Source organism: Grampus griseus, assembly GCF_964374135.1.
Source record: "Grampus griseus genome assembly, chromosome: 3".
In the NCBI taxonomy this organism is placed as follows: Eukaryota; Metazoa; Chordata; class Mammalia; order Artiodactyla; family Delphinidae; genus Grampus; species Grampus griseus.
This window is the reverse complement of record NC_139019.1, coordinates 82,297,852-82,322,540: the sequence shown is the minus strand read 5'-3', so window position 1 is coordinate 82,322,540 and position 24,689 is coordinate 82,297,852. Positions and strand designations below refer to the sequence as shown.

The 24,689-nt window shown below is 34.0% G+C and overlaps 1 protein-coding gene across 1 annotated transcript in view; it reads left to right on the top strand.

The window, feature by feature from the left end:
• LOC309819842 (solute carrier organic anion transporter family member 6A1-like) overlaps positions 1-19,204 on the top strand; it is a gene marked incomplete at both ends in the record, with an annotated part of 96,303 nt that extends 77,099 nt beyond the window's left edge. Inside the window, 3 exons of the mRNA XM_082650310.1 lie at positions 1,623-1,810; positions 16,722-16,786; positions 19,059-19,204. Coding sequence (XP_082506436.1) covers positions 1,623-1,810; positions 16,722-16,786; positions 19,059-19,204 — 399 coding nt within the window. The remainder of the gene's footprint in view (positions 1-1,622; positions 1,811-16,721; positions 16,787-19,058) is intronic.
• Between the last annotated feature and the right edge of the window lie 5,485 nt (positions 19,205-24,689).

The window sequence follows — 24,689 nt, the reverse complement described above, 5'->3', positions numbered from 1 at the left end:
TTGCTCTTGCAATTACCTACCAGTTTCTATATAAATCCTTCCCTCATTACTCCAATTTCATTTTCTCTTAGTTTCCCTCATGTTCACTCTGATTCAAACAAATTTTTCTCCTTGCTTTTCTTTGAATTTTTCAAGCAAGCTCCAGTCCCAAGGCTTTTCAATTTCTGTTTTGTTTTTCCCACCTGGAATATACTTCTTTCAGGTAACCACATGGCTCACTCCCTTACCTTCTTCAAATCTCTGCTCAAATATCACTGTATCATTGTAGCATTACCTGTTCATGTTAAACTCACCCCTATAATCCCTGTTTTTTTTCCTTACTTTATTTTTTCCTCCATAGTATTCGTCACCATGTGCTCCATTAAAGGTTCTTTTTTTTTAAAAATTGCCTATCTCATGCTAGTAAAAAATTTCCTACATGAGGGCAGGGATTTCTATTGTATTGTTTACTATGTTTTCACAATACCTAGAATGATGTTTGGCACATAGGCATTATAAAAAAAATATGGTAGAATGAATGATTTGCTATTTAGATATTTCTATTTTTCTTTAATATATCCAGTAACCACTTAGCAGCTTCTCTAAACAACGGACATGGTTTTTGTACCATCATTTTCTGAATCACACAGGTTCAAGCCATCTTTATTTCCTCTTATTCCTTCACTGGTAACTTAGTTTAATATTTCTACTGAATTTTAAAAATTATTATTATTATTTAATTTAGAATCTTTTCAACAGATTAACAAATTGCTAACTGGTCTCTGTATCTCCAACTCTGTTTATCTCTTCTTAGAAAATACCACCTATTCATCTTCCTTGAGTTATCAATAATAATATAACAGCCCCAAGTTTTCCTTCGTTCCCATTAGGGACTACATTATGACTTATGTTGGCTTTAGGCACTTTTGCCTTTTTAAACCCCTTCCTTCACTTAAAAAAAGAAAGAAAGAGAGAGAGAGAGAGAGAGAGATTTAATGTACAACTACTTTGGCATAAAGACAAATATGATCCAGGCTGGATGCATTATAATATATTCATTATTATGATATTTATTTTTTCTCTGATTTTAAAAGACACTAAAATTAAAACCTTTTTTTTTTGGTTCTGAAAGTATTGTGGGTCCTAGGTACACTGTGCCTACTCTGCCTAATAGATAACAGCCCTGTCATCATCACATACAAAATAAAGTCTTGCCTTTGCAGCATAGTTCTAAAACTGTCTACGATTGGGTAACTCTCCATATTTCAAATTCCAGCTAAAATTCCACTTTATTCATTACATTTTCCTTATTTGTCCTTAATCTATATCTCTCTCCAACAATTATTTGTACAATTAAATGTAAATATTTTTAGTGAAATTTCTTAAATTAATAGAATTTTTCCTAAGTAACTATAATTATATATACATGTACACAATTCTTTGTTAGGTAAAATACCTTGATCTTATTTATCATTAGTGGTTCATTTGTAAGTTATGAATGGCAGATTTAATATAAGGATATTTACTAATAAAACTGCCTAGTCTCCCTGTAGTTATTGATTTAATTTTTATTTTACAATTATAAGAGTTTTTGTCTTGTGACTATATTTCTAAAAGATTGTTTCCTGTCTTCATTTTCATAGACATATTACAATTGTTCTTGCATTAAAGAAGGATTAACAACCTCAGATAATCAAGGTGACTTTATTGACGCTAGACATGGGACATGTGATCCAAAGTGCTATAAATTACCTTTGTTCATTGCTTTTATCTTTTCTACAATTGTATTTTCTGCTTTTGCTGGTGTACCAAACATCCTGACCATCCTTCGGTGTGTATATGTTATTCATAATCATTATTCATTTAATACATATGAAAGACAAGTTTAGGAAGGTTTTAGAATATTGTAGTAAATGATTTATGCTTTTGTTTCAAGGTAGCAACTGCTAGAGGGGAAAATTGTTATATTTTCAAAATTCATGTATATGCTTAATTCTCTATTTTAACTAATTTATTTGCATAAAGTATGTATATAGATAACACATTTAGTTTAACTTAAAACTAAATTTATTTACTTAATTTAACATACCTGGAAAATTCATAAATATAGGAAAAATCTTAATTATAACACATGTGATTACAATGTTGATTCATTGGTTATAGATATTTATTGACTATTTACTTCTATATTAGCCAGTTTGACTATGAGAAGACATGTGTCATCAACAAAGGAACATAATAACTTCTAGAATTTTGGAATTTCAATACATAAGTTTATTATTATTCTAAATTAAACCAACATTTGTTATTCATTTGTTCTTCCTGAATATATGAAATATATTTAATATTTGTTTTTACCATAGTAGCAGAATAATTGGTCATTATTTTCAGATTATTTTTTTCAAAAGACTAACATAAACCTTTAGGTCATGAGGAGCAATTTGTTGTACCCTAGGAAAACAGACTAAAAAACATGAATAAATATATGCAAAAGAAATCTGAGTTGGGCACACATGGTCTCTGACTTCAATGAACTTGCAGTTTAGATGGGAGACAAAACTTTAACATATCAATACAGTGAAGCAGGTTTTTACTTATTCACCTAGATCTGGCACTGAAACTACAAAAACTAATAAAATATGGACCTTGCCTAAGCTGCTTAGAGTTTACTAGGGGGAGAAAAACACATAAAAAGGAGTGCAGGGAGGGCTTCCCTTGTGGCGCAGTGGTTGGAGAGTCCGCCTGCCGATGCAGGGGACACGGGTTCGTGCCCCGGTCCGGGAAAATCCCACATGCCGTGGAGCGGCTAGGCCCGTGAGCCATGGCCACTGAGCCTGCGCGTCCGGAGCCTGTGCTCCGCAACGGGAGAGGCCACAACAGTGAGAGGCCAGCGTAAAAAAAAAAAAAAAAGAGTGCAGGGAGTTCTTAGAAATGCCATGATTAAGACTTGTACAGATTGACCTGGGAACAAAGTGGAGAAAATGGTCATTTTTATCTAGGATGATTTGGAAATGCTTATAGACAGTGTGGCACTTGAACTTGAGTTGTGAAGATAAGTGATTTCTCACAATGCAAGCAAACTGGGGGCAAGTTCTTAACAGGAAAAATTAGTAGGAAAAGTAGAGGCAAAAATGTGTGAAATATCTTGGCAAGGAGTTTGTTATGACAAGAGTAGCATGATTGTAAATTGGACAGGAAGATTTGAGCTTGGTAAGGGCCTGGTCATGGGAGGCTTTCTTTGCCATGTTAACGTGAATGATGTTATCCTATATGCATCTAGAAGCCATTGAAAAGAGTAAACCTCAGAAGTAAAAGTTATCAAATATGTGTTTTAGATAGATTAGTTTGAAGATAGTGTGGATGATGAAGCTGATAGAAGAAAACAAGAAACAAAGGAAGGTACTTAGGAGACCAGTTTAGAATTTATCTCTATTTAGAGATAGAGTGAATAGAACATAATAGAGAAATATTTAGTTTGGATAAAAGGGCAAGGTTATTAATTTGATGCTCCTGGTATAAAATGTGGAAAAATCTAGAATTATGTCCAGTTGTCCAGTCTGGGGAACTAAATGAATTATAATGTATTAACTGAGATAAATTCAAAGAGAAGAGAAAGCTCAGATTGAACATAATCAGTACAATGTTGAGCATGCCTTAACATTGTATGAAACTTCTGAGCAAATATTCTCAGCAGTGAGATGAGAAAGATGATAGTAATACTCCAGAAGTCTAGTTCTGAATCTTCTCATGTCTCCTGGTAACTGTAGAGAGCAATAAGTAGAATAAAATATAACATGCATGCACACACACATAAACACACATGCACACATATACTGTTTCAGTACAATTATGAGATCAACAAAAAATGACAGAGTTGTAATTGCATATAAATATTGCCAAAATTGAAGTAGAACAAGGAACCAGCTTGTAGATTCATAAAGATGTTACAAAGAATAACAGGGAATGTGGAGAGGGTCTCAGGATTGACAGATCTCAAATATCTCCAGCATATATTTCTGCTCAGGAAGAGAGGATGGTACCTTAAGATGGAAGTTCTGGGAGTAGGACCGAGGTAGATAAGTCAAAGCAGAGTATTTTTGGAAAGAATGGGAAAAAAGTTTTGCAAAATGCCAAGGGGGTCCAGACATAGCAGATCTAAAAAAGTGCCAGCAAAATACCATCTACAAGTGAATACATAACTTTGGAAAACAATAAATATGAAGAGATCTCGAAAGCCCAGATCTGGCAGTACAAGTTCTTTTGAAGCAGGCCAGGTTTGCAGAAGCAGAGAAGGTATAACCACACATAGGGACTATATTTAACTCCTCTATATAAACAGAGAAGATAACTCTTCAGTTTTGAAGCTTGGAAAGCTGGTGCATATTCGATTCCCATAACTTTCTGCCTCTAGTTTAAGAAAACCCATCTCATTCAAAATGATTAAGTAGAAAAGGAAAAGCTTCTGCCTACATACCAAATAATTATAGTGAGAGAAATGACAATTATTAAGCATTACTTTACAAAGGACAGTGAAAACTCACTAGAACAATGTTACCATGAATCAGATAAAAATATAAATGTAACTATATGTAAGTTTAAGTTAAAAAAATTAAACAATCTTGGCCACAAAACAAGAGAAAAATAGCTAGATGGAGGAGGCTATGGAATGAAAACTGACAGAACTCAGGAAAGAAAGAAATGGGAAAAAATTTATAGATGAAGACTAAATTATAAAGCACACAAGGAAGAAAAGACAACATAGAAAGCATGTATGTGGCATAGAAGAGGGAGAATGGAGAATATAAAATAAAAGTAAGAAAAAGTATTAGAGAAAATAGGCAAATATAGAAGATAGGAAAAGGAGATCCAAAATGCACATAACTGCAGTCCCCAAAGAAGAAAACCAAAAAAATAAATATTTAAATCTGTAGGTAAAGTTTACTGAAATAATAAATAATGATAAATAATGAATAATTAAATAAAATAATATTTGAACCTACATATTGTAATGGCACATCAAGTGTCTAGGGAAATTGATCCAGAGCAATCAACACTGAGATGTACTGTGGTAAAATTATTGGATGTAAAGATGCAGAAATAATCCTTTTGTCATCTAAAAGAAAAAAGGAAAAACAAAAGTTTGGCATCAGGTTTCTAAACAGCAGCATTCACCTCCAGAAGACTGGAGAAACACTTAAAAGATCCTCAAGGAAGGAAAACATGAGCTCATTATTTCGTCATCAACAAACTGCCCTACAGTTATAAACAGTTTGGATATGGAAGTACCCGGGATATGTTGATATCAGATACTCCTTAAGAACTGACAACAAGGCAAGTTGTAACCAACCAAGATATGACTGGGGAAATTTTGATAAAAGGTCTGGCGAGGGACTTCCCTGGTGGTACAGTGGTTAAGAATCTGCCTTGCAATGCAGGGGACGTGGGTTTGATCCCTGGTTGGGGAACTAAGATCCCACATGCCATGGAGCAACTAATCCCACGTGCCGCAACTACCGAGCCTGTGCGCCACATAGAGAGAAGCCTGCACACCGCAACGAAGAGCCCACAAGCCACAACAAAAGATCCTGTGTGCCTCAACGAAGATCCCGTGTGCTGCAACTAAGACCCCGCGTGCTGCAACGAAGACCCAACGCAGCCAAATAAATAAATAACTAAATATTTTCAAAAAAGAAGGTCGGGTGGCAAGCATCAAGTATGTTAAACTACTTAGATTTAACTACCTATATTTAGCTAATATATTTAACTAAGTGCAATTAATTTATGCTAGAACTGAGGCAAATACTAAGCTAAGCATAAGGGTGGCAAAATAGAATGAAATGTAATATGCTTTGATAAAGTAGAAATTGTACAACTAAGAAAAATGGGAGAAGTAAACAGGGTAGAGATCAAAAGAAGGATAAGCTTGATGGCTGCCTAATAGATAATAAATGGAGAGTCAAGGGATATTATTTTTATAGACATTTTATTGAAGCATAATATGTTTTCAGAAGAGTGCACAAATTGCAAATGTAAATTGATGGATTTTAACACAGCAAAGACACCTATGTAACCAGAGTCCAGCCCAAGAAACGGATAATACAAGTATTCCAAAAGCCCCTCCTCCACCTCCCTTCTTGTCTAAACCCTTAATGCCTAAAGATTACCACTCTCCTGACTTCTGCAGTGAATAGGCTAATTTGTTCTGTGTTTGAACTTTATGCATACACAGGAGAATACAGCACATAGTCATTTGTGTCTGCATTTCGTTACTCAACAACGTGCTTTTAAGAGTCATTCATATGGTTGTATATAACAGAAATTCATTTTCATTGCTCTATAGCAGTACTATCCAATCAGATTTTGTAAAATGATGGAAATGTTCTGTATCTCTGATATCCAATATAGCCTCTAGCCACATGTGCCTATTGTGCATTTGAAATGTGGTCAGTGGAATGAGGCACTGAACTCTTAATTTTATTTAATTTTAATTGACATAAATTTAAGTAAGCACACATGGGTAATAGTTAACCATATTGTACAACATAGTTTTATAGTAGTCCATTGTGTGAATATACTAAAATATATTCATTCTGTAGTTAATGTTGTTTACACTTTAGGGCTAATATGCTGTTTCTATGAACATTCTTTTACTTGTTTTTTGGAAAACATATGAATATATTTCTATTGAGTACACATATAAACAGCAGAATTGCTGAGTCATATGTATGTTAAGCTTTTTAATAAATTTTTAAAGTATTTGCACTAGTTCATTCTTCTAGCAGTCTATTGTTAATTGTTCTTAAACTCAAGCAATTTTGATAGGTGTATAAGTGTTGATATTTCATTGTAATTTTAATTTCCCTATTCAGAGGATTAATATTATTGAGCATGTTTTCCTTTATTCATTAGCCATAGGAATGTGCAATTTTGTCAAATGTCTTTTCTGTTCTTTTGTCTATTTTTACATTGGGTTGTCTGTCTTTTTTATTATTGATTTGCAGAATTTCTTTATATACTCCAAATGTGGGAGTCATTTGACATATATATTCATGACAAATATCTTCAACTCTATGACTTGCCTTTTCACTCTGATAATGGCATCTTTTGAGTGAAATAAATTTTTAATTTTAATGTCCTGTTTAAGAAATCTTTGCCTGATCAAAGTCATGTGGACATTTCTTATGTTATTTTAATAAGAGATTATAAAATCAGTAATTCAACTGGGAATGATATTTTTTGTATAAAGTTGGGACCCAGGTTCATCATTTTTGGATGGATACTAATTGACTCACCACCGTTTATTCAAAGGCTGTCTTTTCCCCACAGACATGCACCAGCAGACTCTATATATGTGGTTCTATTTCTGCACTCTGTTCTGTTCCATTGGTGTATTTGAGCATCCCGGTACCAACATTACACTGTCTTAATTGCTGTGTATTTTTTGTGAATATTTACATCAGTCTTTGTTGTAAGTCCATCTTTGAGATTATCTTGGCAATTCTCGGCGCTTTGTATTTCTAGGTGATTAAAATCACCTAGTTAATGTCCATAAAAAACATGCTGAGATTTGGATTGGAATGTCTTTGAATCAATTTGGGAGCATTGCTATACTTACCACACTGAGTCTCTTGATCAATCAATGAAGTATGATTCCTTCAGTTATTTAAATCTTCATTTATTTCTCCAATAACGTTTCATAATTTTCTTTTTCAGAGTTGAGGTCTTAAACCTCCTTCATTAGATTCATTCCTAGGTAACTGATGTTTTTGATATTTAGTATAGCATAGTATAAAATAGTTGTTTATTACTGGTATGAAGGAAATGCAATTCATTCTTATTGCTTTGACCTTGTATTTTGTGACTGTGTTCATATTAATTTCTAATAGTTAGTTGGTAGATTACTTCAGATTTTCTATGTAATAATGAACAAAATTCACCACATCAAAGCTGCAAAGAAATAAAGGCTTTATTTGGCGTCTGAGAATTCCAATTCAGGAGACACTGATCTGAGCAAGAGTTGAAAATGTGTTCCAAGGAGGAGATAAAAGACAGGGGTTTATAAAGGCAAAAAACCCAACAAGGTTGCAAAAGTTGTTTCAAAAGAATTATAATTGGTACTGGCAAGCCAAAGCTATTCTTATCTTTATGTGATTGGTAGCAAAAGGCTACCACTAGAGGGAGGGAAAAGTTCATTACTGTGACAGGTTGCAGGTTTTCTTGTAGAGTCCTTGGAATATTTGTGGTTTGGCCCAATTCAAAAGTTCATGGTTCCAGCTGGTGAGGATGTGCGTAAGCCCTGCTTCCTTAATGGCCTTCCAACTCCATTTTAAAGAGCTCTCTTAGCAATATGTTCTCTTTTTTTTTTGCAGTACGCGGGCCTCTCACTGTTGTGGCCTCTCCCGTTGTGGAGTACAGGCTCCAGACGCACAGGCTCAGTGGCCATGGCTCACGGGCCTAGCCGCTCCGCGGCATGTGGGATCTTCCCGGACCAGGGCACGAACCCACGTCCCCTGCATCGGCAGGCGGACCCTCAGCCACTGTGCCACCAGGGAAGCCCTGGTATTATTTTTTAATTAAATCTTTGGAAGAACTCAGTTGTCATGTACCTGGCCTAGAATTTCTTTGTGAGAATGTTTTAAATTAAAAATTGAATGTCTGTGTGTGTGTGTGTGTGTGTGTGACTAACAAATCTTTCTGCTTTTTATCTTTATAATTTCTATCATTTTACTTCTATGTTTTTAGTATTTTTATTTTATTCACCTATATCTTCTGTCTATTGGTATATATGCCTTTTCTATCCAAGTATAAATTTAGCTGCATCCCAGAAGTCTTGATATATATTTTTACTCATACTTTCAATTCAAATATGCCTTTCAATGTATTTTTCATTTAAACCATGTGTTATTTAGAAGTGTACAGTTGGTGCAAGGTTGGTTCCTTCTGATGGCTATGAAGGCAGGGTCTGTTCCAGATATCCATGGCTTGTAGATGGCTATCTTTTCCTGAGTCTTCACATTATCTTCACTCTGTGAATGTCTATGTCCATATTTTCTCTTCTTATAATGACACCAGTTATATTGGATTAGGGCCTACCCAACTGACCTCATTTTAACTTAATTACCTCTGTAAAACCCTGTATCCAATATGATGGCATTCCAAAGTACTGGGAGTTAGGATTTTTGGCATATTAATTTTGGAGGGAACAGAAATCAGTCCATAACAGTAACAAACCATCCCAGGTTTAATCACTTAACAACAACAATTTATCCTTATCTTTCATGGTTCTGCGAGTTGACTGGGCTCAACACGGTAGTTCTTGCTTAAGGTTTCTCTTGAGCTTGTGGTCAGATGGCACATAACATTTGAGTTACCTGATAGCATGACTGGGTTAGATTTCCTAGATGGCTGACAATTTAGGCTAAATTTTCCTAGGAGCTTAGGTGGAGCTGTTGATTGGTCATAGAGGCTTCTTTGTGTAACTTAAACGTCTGCTAACAAAGTGCAAGAATTCCAAAAGGGAACATCCCAGGTTTTAGTGTTCTAAGAGACCCAGGCATAAGGTACAAGGCATAAACTGCAAGGCTTCATTAGACCTAGGCTGAAAGTCCAAGAATGTCACTCTTCTGCATTCTATTTGTCAAAAAAGTCATGTTTCAAAAGAGGGTGATTAGATTCCATCTCTTGATGTCAGGAGCAACAAGCATGTATTGGGGGAAAAGAGGAATCAATGATAGCCATGTTGAGTGATTATCTATCACAGTATCTTTCATTGGTTTTGGAAAATATTTAACTATTCTTTCTTCAAATATTGCTTCTGCTCTATTCCTTATCTACTCACCTTTTGGATATCAGTTACACATATTGTAAACCTTTCACTATATCCATGTATCTTTTATTCTTTTTTACTTTCTGTTTTCATTTGTTTTTATGCTCTGTGCTTCAGACTAAAGTTTTTTCACTGATCTCTAATGTATTAATAATATTTCCACCTGCTTTTCCAGTTATCTGTACTCTAGTTTACTAATTCTACCATCCCCTGTGTCTAATTAGTTGTTAAATTCACCTATGAGTTCATTATAATTAGTCTACTTTTCTGTTATAGAATTTTATTTCTTTTTAATAGATTCTAGTTCTCTGATAATATTCTCTTTCTTGTCATCTGTTTTCTTGGACATATTAATCCTCTAAATTTAAAATGTCTGTCAGATATCTAGTATCTGAATATTCTGTAGTACTATTTAAATTTCATTTTTTTCTCTTGACTCTGTCTCTTATAACTCCTATAATTATTTTTAATCATGTGAGATTTTGTGTACCAAAAATAATAGAGACTCTGAACATTAATAACTCCAAAAATATTTTACAATAGCTTTATTAAGGAAAGTAGAATAGGAACAGTTCTCTGTAAACCAAGCAGGAATTTAGCTGATTTAAGGATAGGTTTAAGTTTTTTAAAGACCTTATCAATTTTCAGATTGTCCTTTATCCTAGAGTATCATCTTTCAAGAGGTCCTGATTGAAAGGTATGTTGAACATAGGATCCTTCACTTTTGGTGACATTTGAACTCCAGTATTTGTCTACCCAGTCACAGTAAAACTTCCTAGAGCAATATTATCAGTTCTTTTTACATTGCATTAGAAATAATAGGACTTCCCTGGTGGTGGAGTGGTTAAGAGTCCGCCTGCCAATGCAGGGGACACGGGTTTGAGCCCTGATCTGGGAAGATCCCGCATGCCGCAGAGCAACTAAGCCCATGAGCCACAACTACTGAGGCCCCGTGCCACAACTACTGAAGCCCATATGCCTAGAACCCGTGTTTCGCAACAAGAGAAGCCACCACAATGAGAAGCCCGTGCACTGCAACAAAGAGTAGCCCCCACTCTCTGCAGCTAGAGAAAGCCCACACACAGCAACGAAGACCAAATGCAGCCAAAAATAAATAAATTTATAAAAAAAGAACTAATAGCCAGTACATTTAGCTAACTATTTGGTAAGGTAACAGCATATAAAAAATAGCAGATATATTGAGCTATACACACACACACTCACACACAAACAAATTCAGTTAAAAAAATTTAACGTATATTAACTGAAAAATGAAAACAAAATAAGGTCTGTAGTCTGGTTAACAGCAGCAAGCCAATGTCAGTTTCCTTGTTTTAATATTATATTACAGTTCTATAAGATTTCACCATTTAGGGATGCTGGGTGAGGGTACCCATGATGCTTTGTACTATTTCTACAACTACCTGTGAGTTTCAAAATAAATAATAATTTCAAAATAAAAATAGTTTCAAAATAAAATGAAACACACTTGAATGTCACAAAAACTGACTTGAACAATTTGAAAAGATATATCTCATATTATTGAATAGGAAGACCTAACACCACCAATGGATCAGTTCTCCTTAAGTTAATTCATAATTTTAATGTGATAATGAAAATACTAGTGGAATTATTGAACTATAAAACCTGATTCTAAAGTTTTTATGGAAAAATAAGCAAGAGTAGCTTGGGAATCTGAAACAAAGAAGCACAGTAACAGAGGCTTAGCCTCATAAGCTAAAATGCACCATAAAGTCTCAACACTGAAGCAATATAATATTGACTTATGAATAGACTGACATTAAGTCTAGAAATAGATCTCAACTCATATAGGAATTTAATATAATGAAAGTAAAATTCTAAATAAGTGCATCAAAAATGGACTTTTAAGAAAGTGGTTTGGGTATAATGGGGATAGACTTTGGGGAAAAAATTATATCCAGAGCCCATATGATACAACAAGAAAAACTCAAATGGGACAAAGATTTAAATGTAAAAAAAATTAAATAATACAAGTGGTAAAAAAATCAGCTAATTTCATTATTATTATTATTTTAGATGTTGGGGGTAGGAGTTTAGTAATTTATTTATTTATTTTTGCTGTGTTGGGTCTTCGTTTCTGTGCGAGGGTTTTCTCTAGTTGTGGCAAGCAGGGGCCACTCTTCATCGTGGTGCATGGGCCTCTGACTATTGCGGCCTCTCTTGTTGCGGAACACAGGCTCCAGATGTGCAGGCTCAGTAGTTGTGGCTCATGGGCCTAGTTGCTCCGTGGCATGTGGGATCCTCCCAGACCAGGGCTCGAACCCATGTCCCCTGCATTAGCAGGCAGATTCTCAACTACTGCACCACCAGGGAAGCCCTCATTATTATTTTTAAAAGGTGAAGGTATTTGTTACTATGACTAAAAATCTGGAAGTCATAAGGGAAAGACTGATAAATTTTAGTCCATAAAATTAAAAATAATAAGCAAAGTCAAAAGCCAAGGAACAATGAATTTATGCAACTCATATTCTATAAAAGATTAATTCCTCTAATAAGTAAAGCTCTCCTAAGATTAACATCCCAATAGAAAAGTGGAAAAGCATCAAAGAAAACAAAATACAAATACAAATATGAAAGAATGTTCAGCCATATCTACAGTAAAGGTCATAGAATTTAAAAATTTTATGTGATAGTATTTCTTATGTACCTAGTTGACAGGAATAAAACATTGATAATAGATCTGTTTATGTGGCTGTATAGAAAAAAGTACTTTCATATATTGCTTGAAAGAGCACAAAATGGTGCAACTCTGATGAAAAGAGTATCTTTAATACTTCAAAAAATTGCAGATATGTTTACCCTTTATGCTAGCACTTGTACTTGAAATCCTTTTTGCAGATATCCTGCAAAAAAATAGATTTACATCCATAAGGCTATCTATATTACATAGAACCACATATTGTGTATGTACTATATACATGAAACAACAAACACTGGAAAAAAACTAAGTGTGAAAGAGCAACAGACAGGTTGAGTAGATGATTTCATTTTTGCACAATGTAATATAATGAAAGTGAAAACAAATAGGGAGGGGCTCTATGTTCATATAGGAGGAGATCTTAAGAATGTATTGTAACATGAAAAAATCAGGTACAGAACAGTCAATATATGGGGTTCACCAAAAAGTTCATTCAGGTTTTTCCATGAGATGTTACAGAAAACCTGAACAAACTTTCTGGCCAACCCAATAGTTTGCTACTTCCTCTGAAGAAATGAGAGTATAGAGGTATGCATTTATAATCATTTGTATTTTCATAAAGAAATACTGTGAAGGTATAAACAAGAAAGTGATGAAAATGATAACCTAAAGGGATGGGATAGAAATGAGAGTAGATGAGAGCAGGGGTATAAGTAAGCATGTCTCTCCAGCATGTGCTGTTTGTATAGCTTTCCAAAATATAAGCAAACTTCAAATTCAACAGAGTTTAATTTTTTAAAAAGTACAATAAAAATCAAAACCAAATACATCAATTGTAAAATCATTATCAAGTGCTAATGTCATGGAAGTGGTGTGGGATGGAATAGCATTGCAGGCCAATGCTCCTACAAAGGATAACTAGAAAAGCTGGGTTAAATTAACAATCATATATTTAAAGGCACAAAGTGGCAGAGGACTAGAGGGATTAAAATTCCAGAGAGAGCAGAAGCTTTTAGAGATGAAATAGGGATCTAAAGCTGTCCCTGACATTCTTGTCAATTCTTGATGAGGGGTAGATGCTGACAACATGGACTAGGTCTAGGTAGAGTGTCGCACTAGGGGGCAAGCAAACTGACATAGTTTCTGGTGACCAAATGGGGCCAGGAATGACACCATTCTTTTTCCTCTGGAGAATTATGATGAAATCCGAAGCTGTGTGAGGCTTAAGTCTAAACAGAAAAGTATCAATATCATGATTTGTCAGTTCTCACCCCATCAAGGTGATCATTAAGAAAAATTAGTTCTTCATTTCTTTCCCTTCCATCCCTCATTATTTAATTAATTAATTATTATTATTATTATTATTTTATTTCTTGTGGCACATGGGCTCTAGAGTGCAGGCTCAGTAGTTGTGGCGCACAGGCCCAGCCGCTCTGCAGCATGTGGGATTCTCCCGGACCAGGGATCAAACAGTGCCCCCTGCATTGGCAGGCAGATTCTTAACCACTGCGCCACCAGGGAAGTCCCCATCCATCATTATTTTAATATGTGTATGTATTCTCACCTGTGATAGTTACCATGGATTTAAACAAGAAGGTGGATGAGCACTTTAAGGGAAAAAGGTGAAATAAAAGAGGAACAGAAGTGACCAGATTCCTGCTTCTCTGATGGACTTTGGAGGGTGGCACAATAGAAAAAAAAAAAAAAGTAGTTTCACTAATAAGTTTTCAATTGTAATATTAAAACGTACTGCAAAAAAAATGTAGAAGAATGCCAAGAGAGAATTATGGGACAATCTAAACTAAATCTCCTCTCTGGGGATTCAGAGAGGGTGTCCTTAAGGAAATCATATTTAAGCTAAGCCCTAAAAGATGGGGGATGAGAATTTCACACAGTGGGAACAATGTATGCAAAGACTCTGACTCTGAGTGCAAGAAATAGCTATATAAGAGTGTTGTATGACAGAATGTCGTAAACAAAGAAGGTGGTAAAGGCAAAAGTTGTGAGGTGGCATGCAATGAGACTGATGAGCCATTGAAGGTTCCTAGTGGGTTAGTGAAATAATCAGAATTTTACCTTAAAAAAATCACTTGTGGCTCTATGTGGAGAGTGGACTGCAGGGATAAAAATGGTTGTTGGAAGATAAGTTAGGAAATTGTTTTATTTTCTTCAGGCAGAAAATACACGCTTGGAATAGGCCAGTAGAATTAGAGATGAAGAAAATCAGAGAGAGATATAAAAGAAGTTATTTATAAAAATCACAGTATTTTATTATTGATTGTCTGTGGTGAATGAGGAAAAGAATACTCCTTCAAGCATGCCTCTTTCCAGGTTTTGGGCTTGAAAACTGCATGGGTGATGATTCCATTTCTTGTGACAGGAAGCACCAGGGGAAGAGCAACTTTTGTGTGTGACAGGAACTTAAGTCTAGAACTCAAGAAAGATATGGACTGAAAATATATATTTAGAAGTCATAAGAGATAATTGGAAGCTGTCTTTTACATCTTGGAAGAGTACTAACAAATAGTTTGTTTATTCCATGAAATTCTTAAACCATACCATCATAGCCTTACTCCTTAGACAAAATACCAAAAAAAATCACTTTATTCTTAAAACATAGTAATGTTTTTCACTAAAAAATTGTGTTTTATGAATATTATTTCTTGTTTTGCTGTTCATTTAACTGATTTTGGAAAATTAGGGAAATCATTCATCTTTTCATCTTTTTTTGTATATCAGAAATAAAGTTATAATCAAACTGAAGATACATAAATATTTGTTAATAATTATGAGTTATTGTTAGCTCTTTATATACTTCAGAGAACACCATTATTATACTACATATAAAAAAACTGCTTATGCTAAATGAAGCAGAATACTAAATTTTAGTTAGGCATATGACCCACATTTCTATTTTATACCAAAAACTTTATCCTAAAGTGTGGTTCTAAAATGTGACACTTTACTTCCTTTATATGTCTTTAATGAATCTGCTCATAATAAAAGTTAAATTATGTTTCATTTAGAAACATCACTATCTTTTAAGAATTGGTAAATATGTAGTAAATATTTGAGGAAAGAACATATATTTTTACCAGGTTGATACAGGTGGAATTATCTCACTTTTTACAAAATAGTCATAAAGTACTGAATATGCTACATTTTAATAAATTGAGTCATTTTGGATGACAATATTGGTCATACTTGTTTATTATTCAAGTTCCAGAACAAGGAAATAAAGGGTAAGCACAGGATTTATTTAAAATATCCATTTAAAATGTAGCTTTTATTTCTTTACTTTTTAAAATGTTCAAGGGTTGATTATTTTTTGTTGTATTTTAGTTTATTTTCCAAAATACTAATATGTGATTTTTATACATTATTTTTCTTTTTAAAACAAATACTTGACGAATACAAAATACAGAGATCTTCATTCTTCATATTTGAGAAAGTTATTTCTTATTTATTTTAACTTTTGAATAGTGAGGGTAAAAGTCAGAGGTCCAACCGAAAAGAGATGGCACCCTCAAATTAGGACAATTCAAGTAAGGTTGAATGATGTGGCTATTTAAAATGCGGGCAGGGTATAAGGAATCCCAAAGTATAGTGCAGTACTTCAGGTCTGTTACCACCCAACACCCAAAGGGAAACAAGGGTAGGAAGAAGAGAGACCTGTAGAGGGTACTGCTTTGCCTAGTGACCCAGTCAACTTGGGTAACTGCAGAGAGGGAGCCTGGGAATGAAGACCTGAACTTCACCTTCCTTTCTCACTCTGGAGCACCCTATTGGCATAACCCAATCAGTAGCCAGAGGCAAGAGAACCCCATTGATGTAGTGCATTACCTAAATGGAGAGCAAGGTAGAGAAAGGTAGAGAGTAAGTTTCACAGGGACAAAAGGAAGAAATCTGAAACAATGGATGTGCACCACAGAATGAAGAATGAGAAGTATGAAAGGTAGTGCTAAATTTTTTTCAGCCAAGGCTGGGGCAGAGAGTTTGGGCCATAAATGCTTGCTCCTAGTGAAGCACAAGTAGCTTTAGAATTGGTTGGCAGTGGGCAGAATATGGAAACATGGGAAGAGTTGCAGTTAATTCACCCAGATTGAACTCTGTCAACTGGCCAAAGATCCTTAGTCTAATGGATGCACAGGGAAAAAAATTACCCCTGAGCCTAGCAAACATTCTTTACAGCTAATAATAATGATTTTTCATGATATCATTGCTATTTGCTTGCAGGATTGTATCTGACAAACAACGTTCTCTGGCCATGGGTGTGACCTTTGTGATTTTGAGAATATTTGGTATGGACTTTTGGCAATCTATTATTACATTGAATTGAATGGTTTCTTTTTTGATTTATACATGTGTCAACATGTATATTTAGAATTTCAAATGAATAATTATGATAAACTGACACAAAACAAGTGAATGGGGGAGCTGCTTTACAGAATTTAGGAGACAATACTTAGTGTAAAAAAGATAATACTTGGGGCTTCCCTGGTGGCACAGTGGTTGAGAGTCCGCCTGCCGATGCAGGGGACACGGGTTCGTGCCCCGGTCTGGGAAGATCCCACATGCCGCGGAGCGGCTAAGCCCGTAAGCCATGGCCGCTGAGCCTGCGCGTCCGGAGCCTGTGCTCCGCAACGGGCGAGGCCACAACAGTGACAGGCCCGCGTACCACAAAAAAAAAAAAAAAAAAGATAATACTGTAAAGCCTATCCTGTCATATAAAATATGCATTAATATTATATTCAGTTAGAAGAGAATCTTTTTGATCAGAAGTATATTCTTCAAGCTTGCACAAGTGGTTTGGTAAGCTGAAACAAAGCACATATAAGCATAGAAACTATATTTTCCATTGCTTGCATGTTTGAGAAGTCATTAACCTAGACTAGTGCTTTAAAAATTTCTCATTACCAAAGACACTGAATCTGATGTTTTAAAAGATTTATATCCAAAGAACAAATTGGTTTTGCTGAGGGTGATGCACTGTGTACTTCAGGCTTTCTTATGCAAAAAATAGCTTTCAAATCCACATTATGACTATATTAGGAGCTCTGATTCAAGAAGTTGATTAAAATTATTGGTGGGGTAAGGAAACAAGATTAGACTGATTGAAGACTGAAAGCCATATGATAAATGGAGTCAAGAAAGTAGAAAAATTTAAGTGTGGCTCTAATGGGGATCAGAGAAATTGTTCTATAGCTAGATCAATATGCAGGGTTTAAATTAGCTTTTTTAACTGAGAAAAATTAGAGCATATTTTTACGGTCAAAAGTGATCCAGTGGATAAGGATGGATTCTTAGTGGAGGAGGGAGCATAAGAAACAGCAAGTGCACAGTTTCTTACCTCAGAAAGGAAGCCAGTGAGGCTGAGGCAGTTTTGAATGGGAGAGGGTGGAATAAGGTGATGATATTTTAGATACAACTGTCTCTACATCTTTCAGGGTTTTGCCATCAGAGAATTTAAGCAGAGGGTAGATATTATCTGATTTACATTTAAAAGATAACTCTGCTGCTGGAGTGAGAAATGTTTATCAAAGATAAATGTGGAGGAAAAGAAAAAGGAGGCTTTTGCTGAAGTCTAAGTCAGAGTTATATTAAATTGGATTCTGGGGGTTGTAATGAAAAAGAGAAATCAACTTATCCAAGGTGTATTTGGAGTTAGTGTTACACTGGTTTATCATGGATTAGAAAAAATATGGTGGGAAATAGAAAAAGATGAGTAGTAGGCCTAGGTTTTTCACTTTGAACAATTATAAACAGAGTACCAGCACTCACTGAGACTGGGAAATCTGGTGATGGGCAGTGGTCTTTGACAGGAATCAAAAAGTCATGAGGCATGAGCACTCCGATAATTTCTTAAGGAAGATGGTCAATCGTTAGATATGTTAGTTCTGAAAACCCAGTTCTAATGCCTTTGGAGTGGCATTTATTTAGTTATTTATATTTTTAAGACTGCATTCACTTTTACCTGAAAGCAATACTGTTGCTGAGGAAGTGTCTCTGTGAGTATATAGAGATTTCCCTCAGGCAGCACACAACTATTCCTCTGCATATGAGGTCTTCTGAAGCTAGGGCTGCTACAAACATGCCAAAGCATTTACATTTTCAGTTATTTTCGCAATATCTTGATACATAACAGGCATACACTGCATTTCAAAACTAAAATTTCAGTCATTGAAAATTTCACAATTTGAAATCTTAGGAGATATATGGAGTTCACAAAATCAATATTTAGTATCTCTGTTTTAAATACTTTCTCCTAAGTTTTTCATTTAGAAATTAACAAAATGTTGAGATGTCAACTAAATAACAACATGCATATCATTCTAAGAAGATGAAAATCTGCTAGCTTTTTTTATATCTACAGGGATAGGGATTTTTGAAAACACTCAATTACGTTTTCAGTTTTTAACAATCCTATTGATAAGCAACTTCTTAGATAACTTTAAATGATATGTTTACAGTGATGATGACTAAATATATAAGTTTACATTTAGGATTAAAATCATTCTGATCCCAACCTACAGTGTTTTCATGGTGAATTTACAATCATTGCTTTTTTCATAGGGACTATACCTGGACCAGTAATTTTTAAAATAGTAGGAGAAACTTCTTGCATCCTTCGGGATACTGAGCGCTGTGGAAGCATTGGAAGTTGTTGGATCTATAACAAGACAAAAATGGCCTACCTGTTGACAGGAGTATGTAAGTGATATCTATTGAAGAATATTGAGAAGTAAAATTGTTTTTATTTAAAATTTTTTTAACATCTTTATTGGAGTATAATTGCTTTACAATGGTTCGTTAGTTTCTGCTTTATAACAAAGTGAATCAGCTATACATATACATATATCCCGATATCTCTTCCCTCTTGCGTCTCCCTCCCTCCCACCCTCCCTATCCCACACCTCTAGATGGTCACAAAGCACGGAGCTGATCTCCCTGTGCTGTGTGGCTGCTTCCCACTAGCTATCAGTTTTACATTTGGTAGTGTATCTATCTATGTCCATGCCACCCTCTCACTTTGTCCCAGCTTACCCTTCCCCCTCCCCCGTCCTCAAGTCCATTCTCTGGTAGGTCTGCATCTTTATTCCAGTCCTGCCCCTAGGTTCTTCATACCCTTTTATTTTAGATTCCATATATATGTGTTAGCATATGGTGTTTGTTTTTCTCTTTCTGACGTACTTCACTCTGTATGACAGACTCTAGGTACAAATTGTTTTTAAAAACGTATGGTTTAGAGTAAGTTATAGTCATAATAAACTAAGAACAAATGGATACTTTGATTATTAAAGAAGCATATATTATTATATACAAAATATTTTAGAAACTAATTACTATAGAACTGATGTAAATATTTGAGACATTGCATTAACTACACAATTGTTTTATGTTATTCCTGAATAAAGGGTGATGATTAGAAGAATTTCAATTTGGGAAAAAATTTTGCCTGTATACATATACAACTAAGTTGCTTGACCTTATGGCCCTTTCCATTTCCGCAGTAAAAGAGATTGGATAATATAAAAAAGAAATTTTACACCACTGAAAAGTATCAAAATACTCTTATCCCACTTCAATGTAAATTTCACATCGTCTCTTTTGCTCAGTGATAAAACAGGGCCGACATATAGCAAACATTCAGTATTGTTGAATAAATAAGAGATATAGAAAATTGGGATGCTATAGTGATATGGTCAAATTGTTGGGGAAAGCCTCGATATGCTTGTATTACTTCGGGAAATTCACTAGATCTTCTTGTGAAATGAAGATGTTGAACTACATAATTTCTGAAGCCTTAATCAGCATTAACTTTCAGTGGTTTTATTGTATAGATACTTCTGGTGTGCTAAACATTTAAAAGTGTTTATATGTTTTGTGATTTTACTGAGTGGGTTCAGTAATTCAAAGAACCACATAATGATAGACTCTAATATTTAACAGTAACAAATATCTGTTTGATAAACAGTATTCAGCAATGCCTTCTAAATCAGAAGTCAATTGTCCAGTGAGCTTATTAGTCAATACTGAACACTAAATAAATTTTTAAAAATTTTAAAAAGTCAAAAATGGCATTTAAGAAGTCAAAATTAATTTCTCAGAGGTAATTCAACAAAACTAGGCATTATTCTTAAGAAAGTCTGCTGAACCTTTTAGTTTTCATTTTAGATATAACTGTAATGTGCTTAGCTATTTTCAAACGTGGCATATAATTGAGAAAATAGATGAACTATTAGAAATCCTACTAGGGAGCTACTAAAAGGGATAATGATAATACAGAACATAGGGAATTACAGTCAGAAAGGGCAAATACAGGAAACTGAAATAGGAATATACATTTGCAGCAATTTAGTGTAAACCAGTATTTAAATTTTATTCCATGAGTCACTTGAATCAGAATCACTTGGAGTGTTTGCTAAAATGTAAGTTCTGAGGTCTTTATTTAGAATACCAAGAATTAGTGGTAGGAATGTATATTTTTAATAAAGCACCTCAGGTGATTTTTATCACAGTAAACTTTGAAGACAGCTATGTGAGAGATCCTGGAGCTGCAGTGTCCAATATGGTAGACATTACCTGCACATATCTATTTAAATTTAATTTAATGCAATTAAACATTCAGTTCTTCAGTATCAACAGCCAAATTTCACTTGCTTAATGGTCACATTTGACTATTCTATGGGACAGTGCAGATGTAGAACACTGCCATTGTCACAGAAAGTTCTATGCATACCACTACTCTAGAGCAAGGCTTATTCAAGAGGGATGCATGAGCCCTAGGAGCCCACATTAAATTTTAGTGTACTTTTGGAATCCTAAAATTCTGTTTGTACAATTGTATGTCTTCTATAAAGGAAGGCTGTGACATTCACCAGATTCTCAAAAGTTTTATCAACTCAAAAAAGTTAATAAAAAATTTATCAGTCTATCAATCACCTGTGGAACCAGCACTCAAAAGAAGCTATAGAAATTTCTCCTATGCCCCTGGCTAGTCAATTTCCCTCCCCCACAGATAAACCCCTTTCATGTTTCTATTAAAATATGTTGGTTTTGCCTGTTCTACAAATTATGCAAATGGAATATAATACATGCTGGTGGGGTTTTTCACCTGTCTTGCTTAATGTTATGCTTTTGGGAGATTCATCCATGCTATTCTATAGCAGTAGTTTGTGCTTTTAAAAAATTTCTGAGTATTGTTTCACTTTATGAATATGCTATAGCTTATTCATGCTCTTATTAATGGACATTTGGGTTGTTTGCAGTGTTCAGCTGTTATAAATAAATGTTTGAAGTATTGTATCATTACAAATAGCTCATTAATGTTTCCTATTTTATCTTTGAAACCACTGTAATTGATAGTGTCAGATAACTGATATTGTTGCTGTAAAATATTTTTTACTTTAATGACCAGGGTTATTTGCACCCAAAGTTCAAGTACTTTTATATAATTCCTGTAATATATTAACTTTCCAAAACTTGAAAAATGAAAATGAATTTAAAAACTTACATAGTCAATTAATTTTTCTGAAATATTTCTGATGGCCTTTGGAAAATGATGAATATTTCAAGGAGTAAAGCTGCATGAAGTTGTTTAAAAAGGTTCCAGTTTCTGCTGATAATTAAGTTCTGAAAGTAGAAATATATTTTTATGTTTTAGAATTAATACATTCTGTGAAATAGTAACACACTTTGCATTTGTCTTGGGCTATTTGTTTAAGACGGCTAAAAGATTTTGTAAACATATTTTTTAAATTTCCTTTAAGTAATTTGACATAAGTTTATGACATTAATTGCATTCTACAATTTGAAAATTGGTACATTTATAGATGAAATATACTTACCTTTTCTTTGGTAGATGGCTCTTTCCACAAACATTTTTGCTCTAAATAAATTGACACATCTGATGGCTGTATTTTTTTCGAATTCAGGTTTTATTTGCAAAGTAGTTACTATCTTCTTCACTGCTATTGCATTTGGCCTATATAAATATTTACCACAGGAAAACAGTGACATCCGGCCTACAGTTGTGAAGAATCTAAAAGTTAAAAAAAAGGAAAGAACTGGATCATCATTATGTAAGAATTACACATTGTCAATCTATCAATGGGATATTATTAATAAAATTTAAAATGATTTAATATAACTATATGTTTAATAAGTGAATGTGATTCGTGTGATCTTATAAGCTTTATTATATTTTGAGTATAAATATAATAATATAGTCTCTGTGTTTTGCACTTTTAAAGGATATTATAAGATACATATTTAATACTTTCAATAGAAAGGTAATACTTTGAAAGAAAAGCATGAAGTGGAAATGGGAAAATACACATAAGTTAATTCTGACTGCAATGATATTGTATATATTAGTTATTGGTCTTTGGTTATGTAGGCTTACTTAGGTTTCATATAGTTTATTCTTATTACTTTTCATTTGGGCTGTGGGTATTTATTTCTCAATAATTTTTCAAAGTAATATTAGATGTGCCAGTCTAGTTCATATAATAAAAATTTATATGAAGGTCATATTTATTCTCCAAAAGGAGACATTTTAAAATTAACATTTATCTCTGTTAATGGAGAGGTTTCCTCAGAAAATTTCTCTGGTCAATTGGCCAGTTTGCAATACATATTTTCATGCTTCTTTAATTTTTGTAGACATAAAATTCAATTTGATCATATACCTCTCTATTTTTACCTTGACTTGAATTTTATTGATAAAGACTACTGGTACCTAAGTTGATATCCATTTTTGTGTTTTTGTATTTAATTTCATGATTAATCGTAATTATTTCACTTAAAGAAATGTTCAAATTCGAATGCAGAAAATGTGTCAACCATTTGTGGAATTTTTCTTAAGCTTAAATGTGTTTCTATAGAACAATTTTGATATAATTATTTCATACATGATTCTACATCTATCCAAATTATATAGCAATCTTCCAAATATTGAAATTAAAATCAAATTGTTCTGAAACAAAAACTTCTCTGCAGTGTTTCTTTTGTTCTCTTGGGAGAATGCATAACTGACAAAATTTCTTCTTTGTTATTCACATTAGTCAATGACCCTATGTATAAGGGCAGACATTGCCCTATTCATCTTGGCTGGCAGAGGGAAGTGAGAAGCAGGGAATATTCATATCTTACTATATGTTTTTCTTACCTAACTTTAACATGCATTTATGAAAATCTATAAACCAGTCTTTATGTGAAACTCTACTTGACAGTTTGACTCTTCTCTGTTTGAACCAGCAGGATGGCAGAATATCTGAGGATCAGAGTGTGAAAACAGAATCTTTAAAGATTCTACAAGATCTGTTGCTGTGTCCTACTTTCAGAAAAGGGGAATCACATGTGACGTTTACCAAAGTAGTAGAAATGTATCTGTGGTGATTTGTATTTTCATAATAAAATACATTCTTATAAAGCATTTCTCATATGTTTTTAATGTATGTAGGATTTTAAACATCAATGTACAATACAGGTTTATCTAGAATTAAAGATTAATAATTTTAGGTTATTTATATTCTTCCTTAATATTCTATTGTCTAAAAATATTTGAAAATTTATGCAACTAGGAAATAAGATAAAACAATAATATTCAGATCCAATTTGAAGGTGCTTATAATATATTTCTGTGTATGTGTAAATATCTACATACTTCTTTTTGGTTTTTTTTGGAAAACAAACCAGCAAAGGTATAATAAAGATTATAATAATTTGGAGAGTAGTGTTAAGACTTAAATTTGCGTATAACTTTCTGCTACAATAGACCATGTGTTTCTATGTCACAAACTATTATAGTTCATAGAGGATTGATAAATAGAGAAAATACAACCCAAAGTCACTGGTTAACACCAATTTAGCAGCTTTTGAAACAATCAGAGGAAGCTTTCTCACTACTAATGAGAAGACCTTAAGAAGTCTTAAAAAAAAAAAAACAACAGCTAAAAATCCTATTGAAATACCTTCCTTTGGAGTCAGTTTTGAATGTTTTAATGCTAACAAGGATCATTACACTTTCTACGTTAATGTATCTAGTGAAGCTGCAAGTGCAGATGAAGAATCTGCAAAGACACTTTTAAGTATCAGATTTTAAATTTTTGATGAAACTGTTCTCTATTGAGAATTCATGCCCTCAAGGAACTACATCTCAAAGGAGGGAGGTGAGCCCCCCAGCATTTAAACCTACAAAGG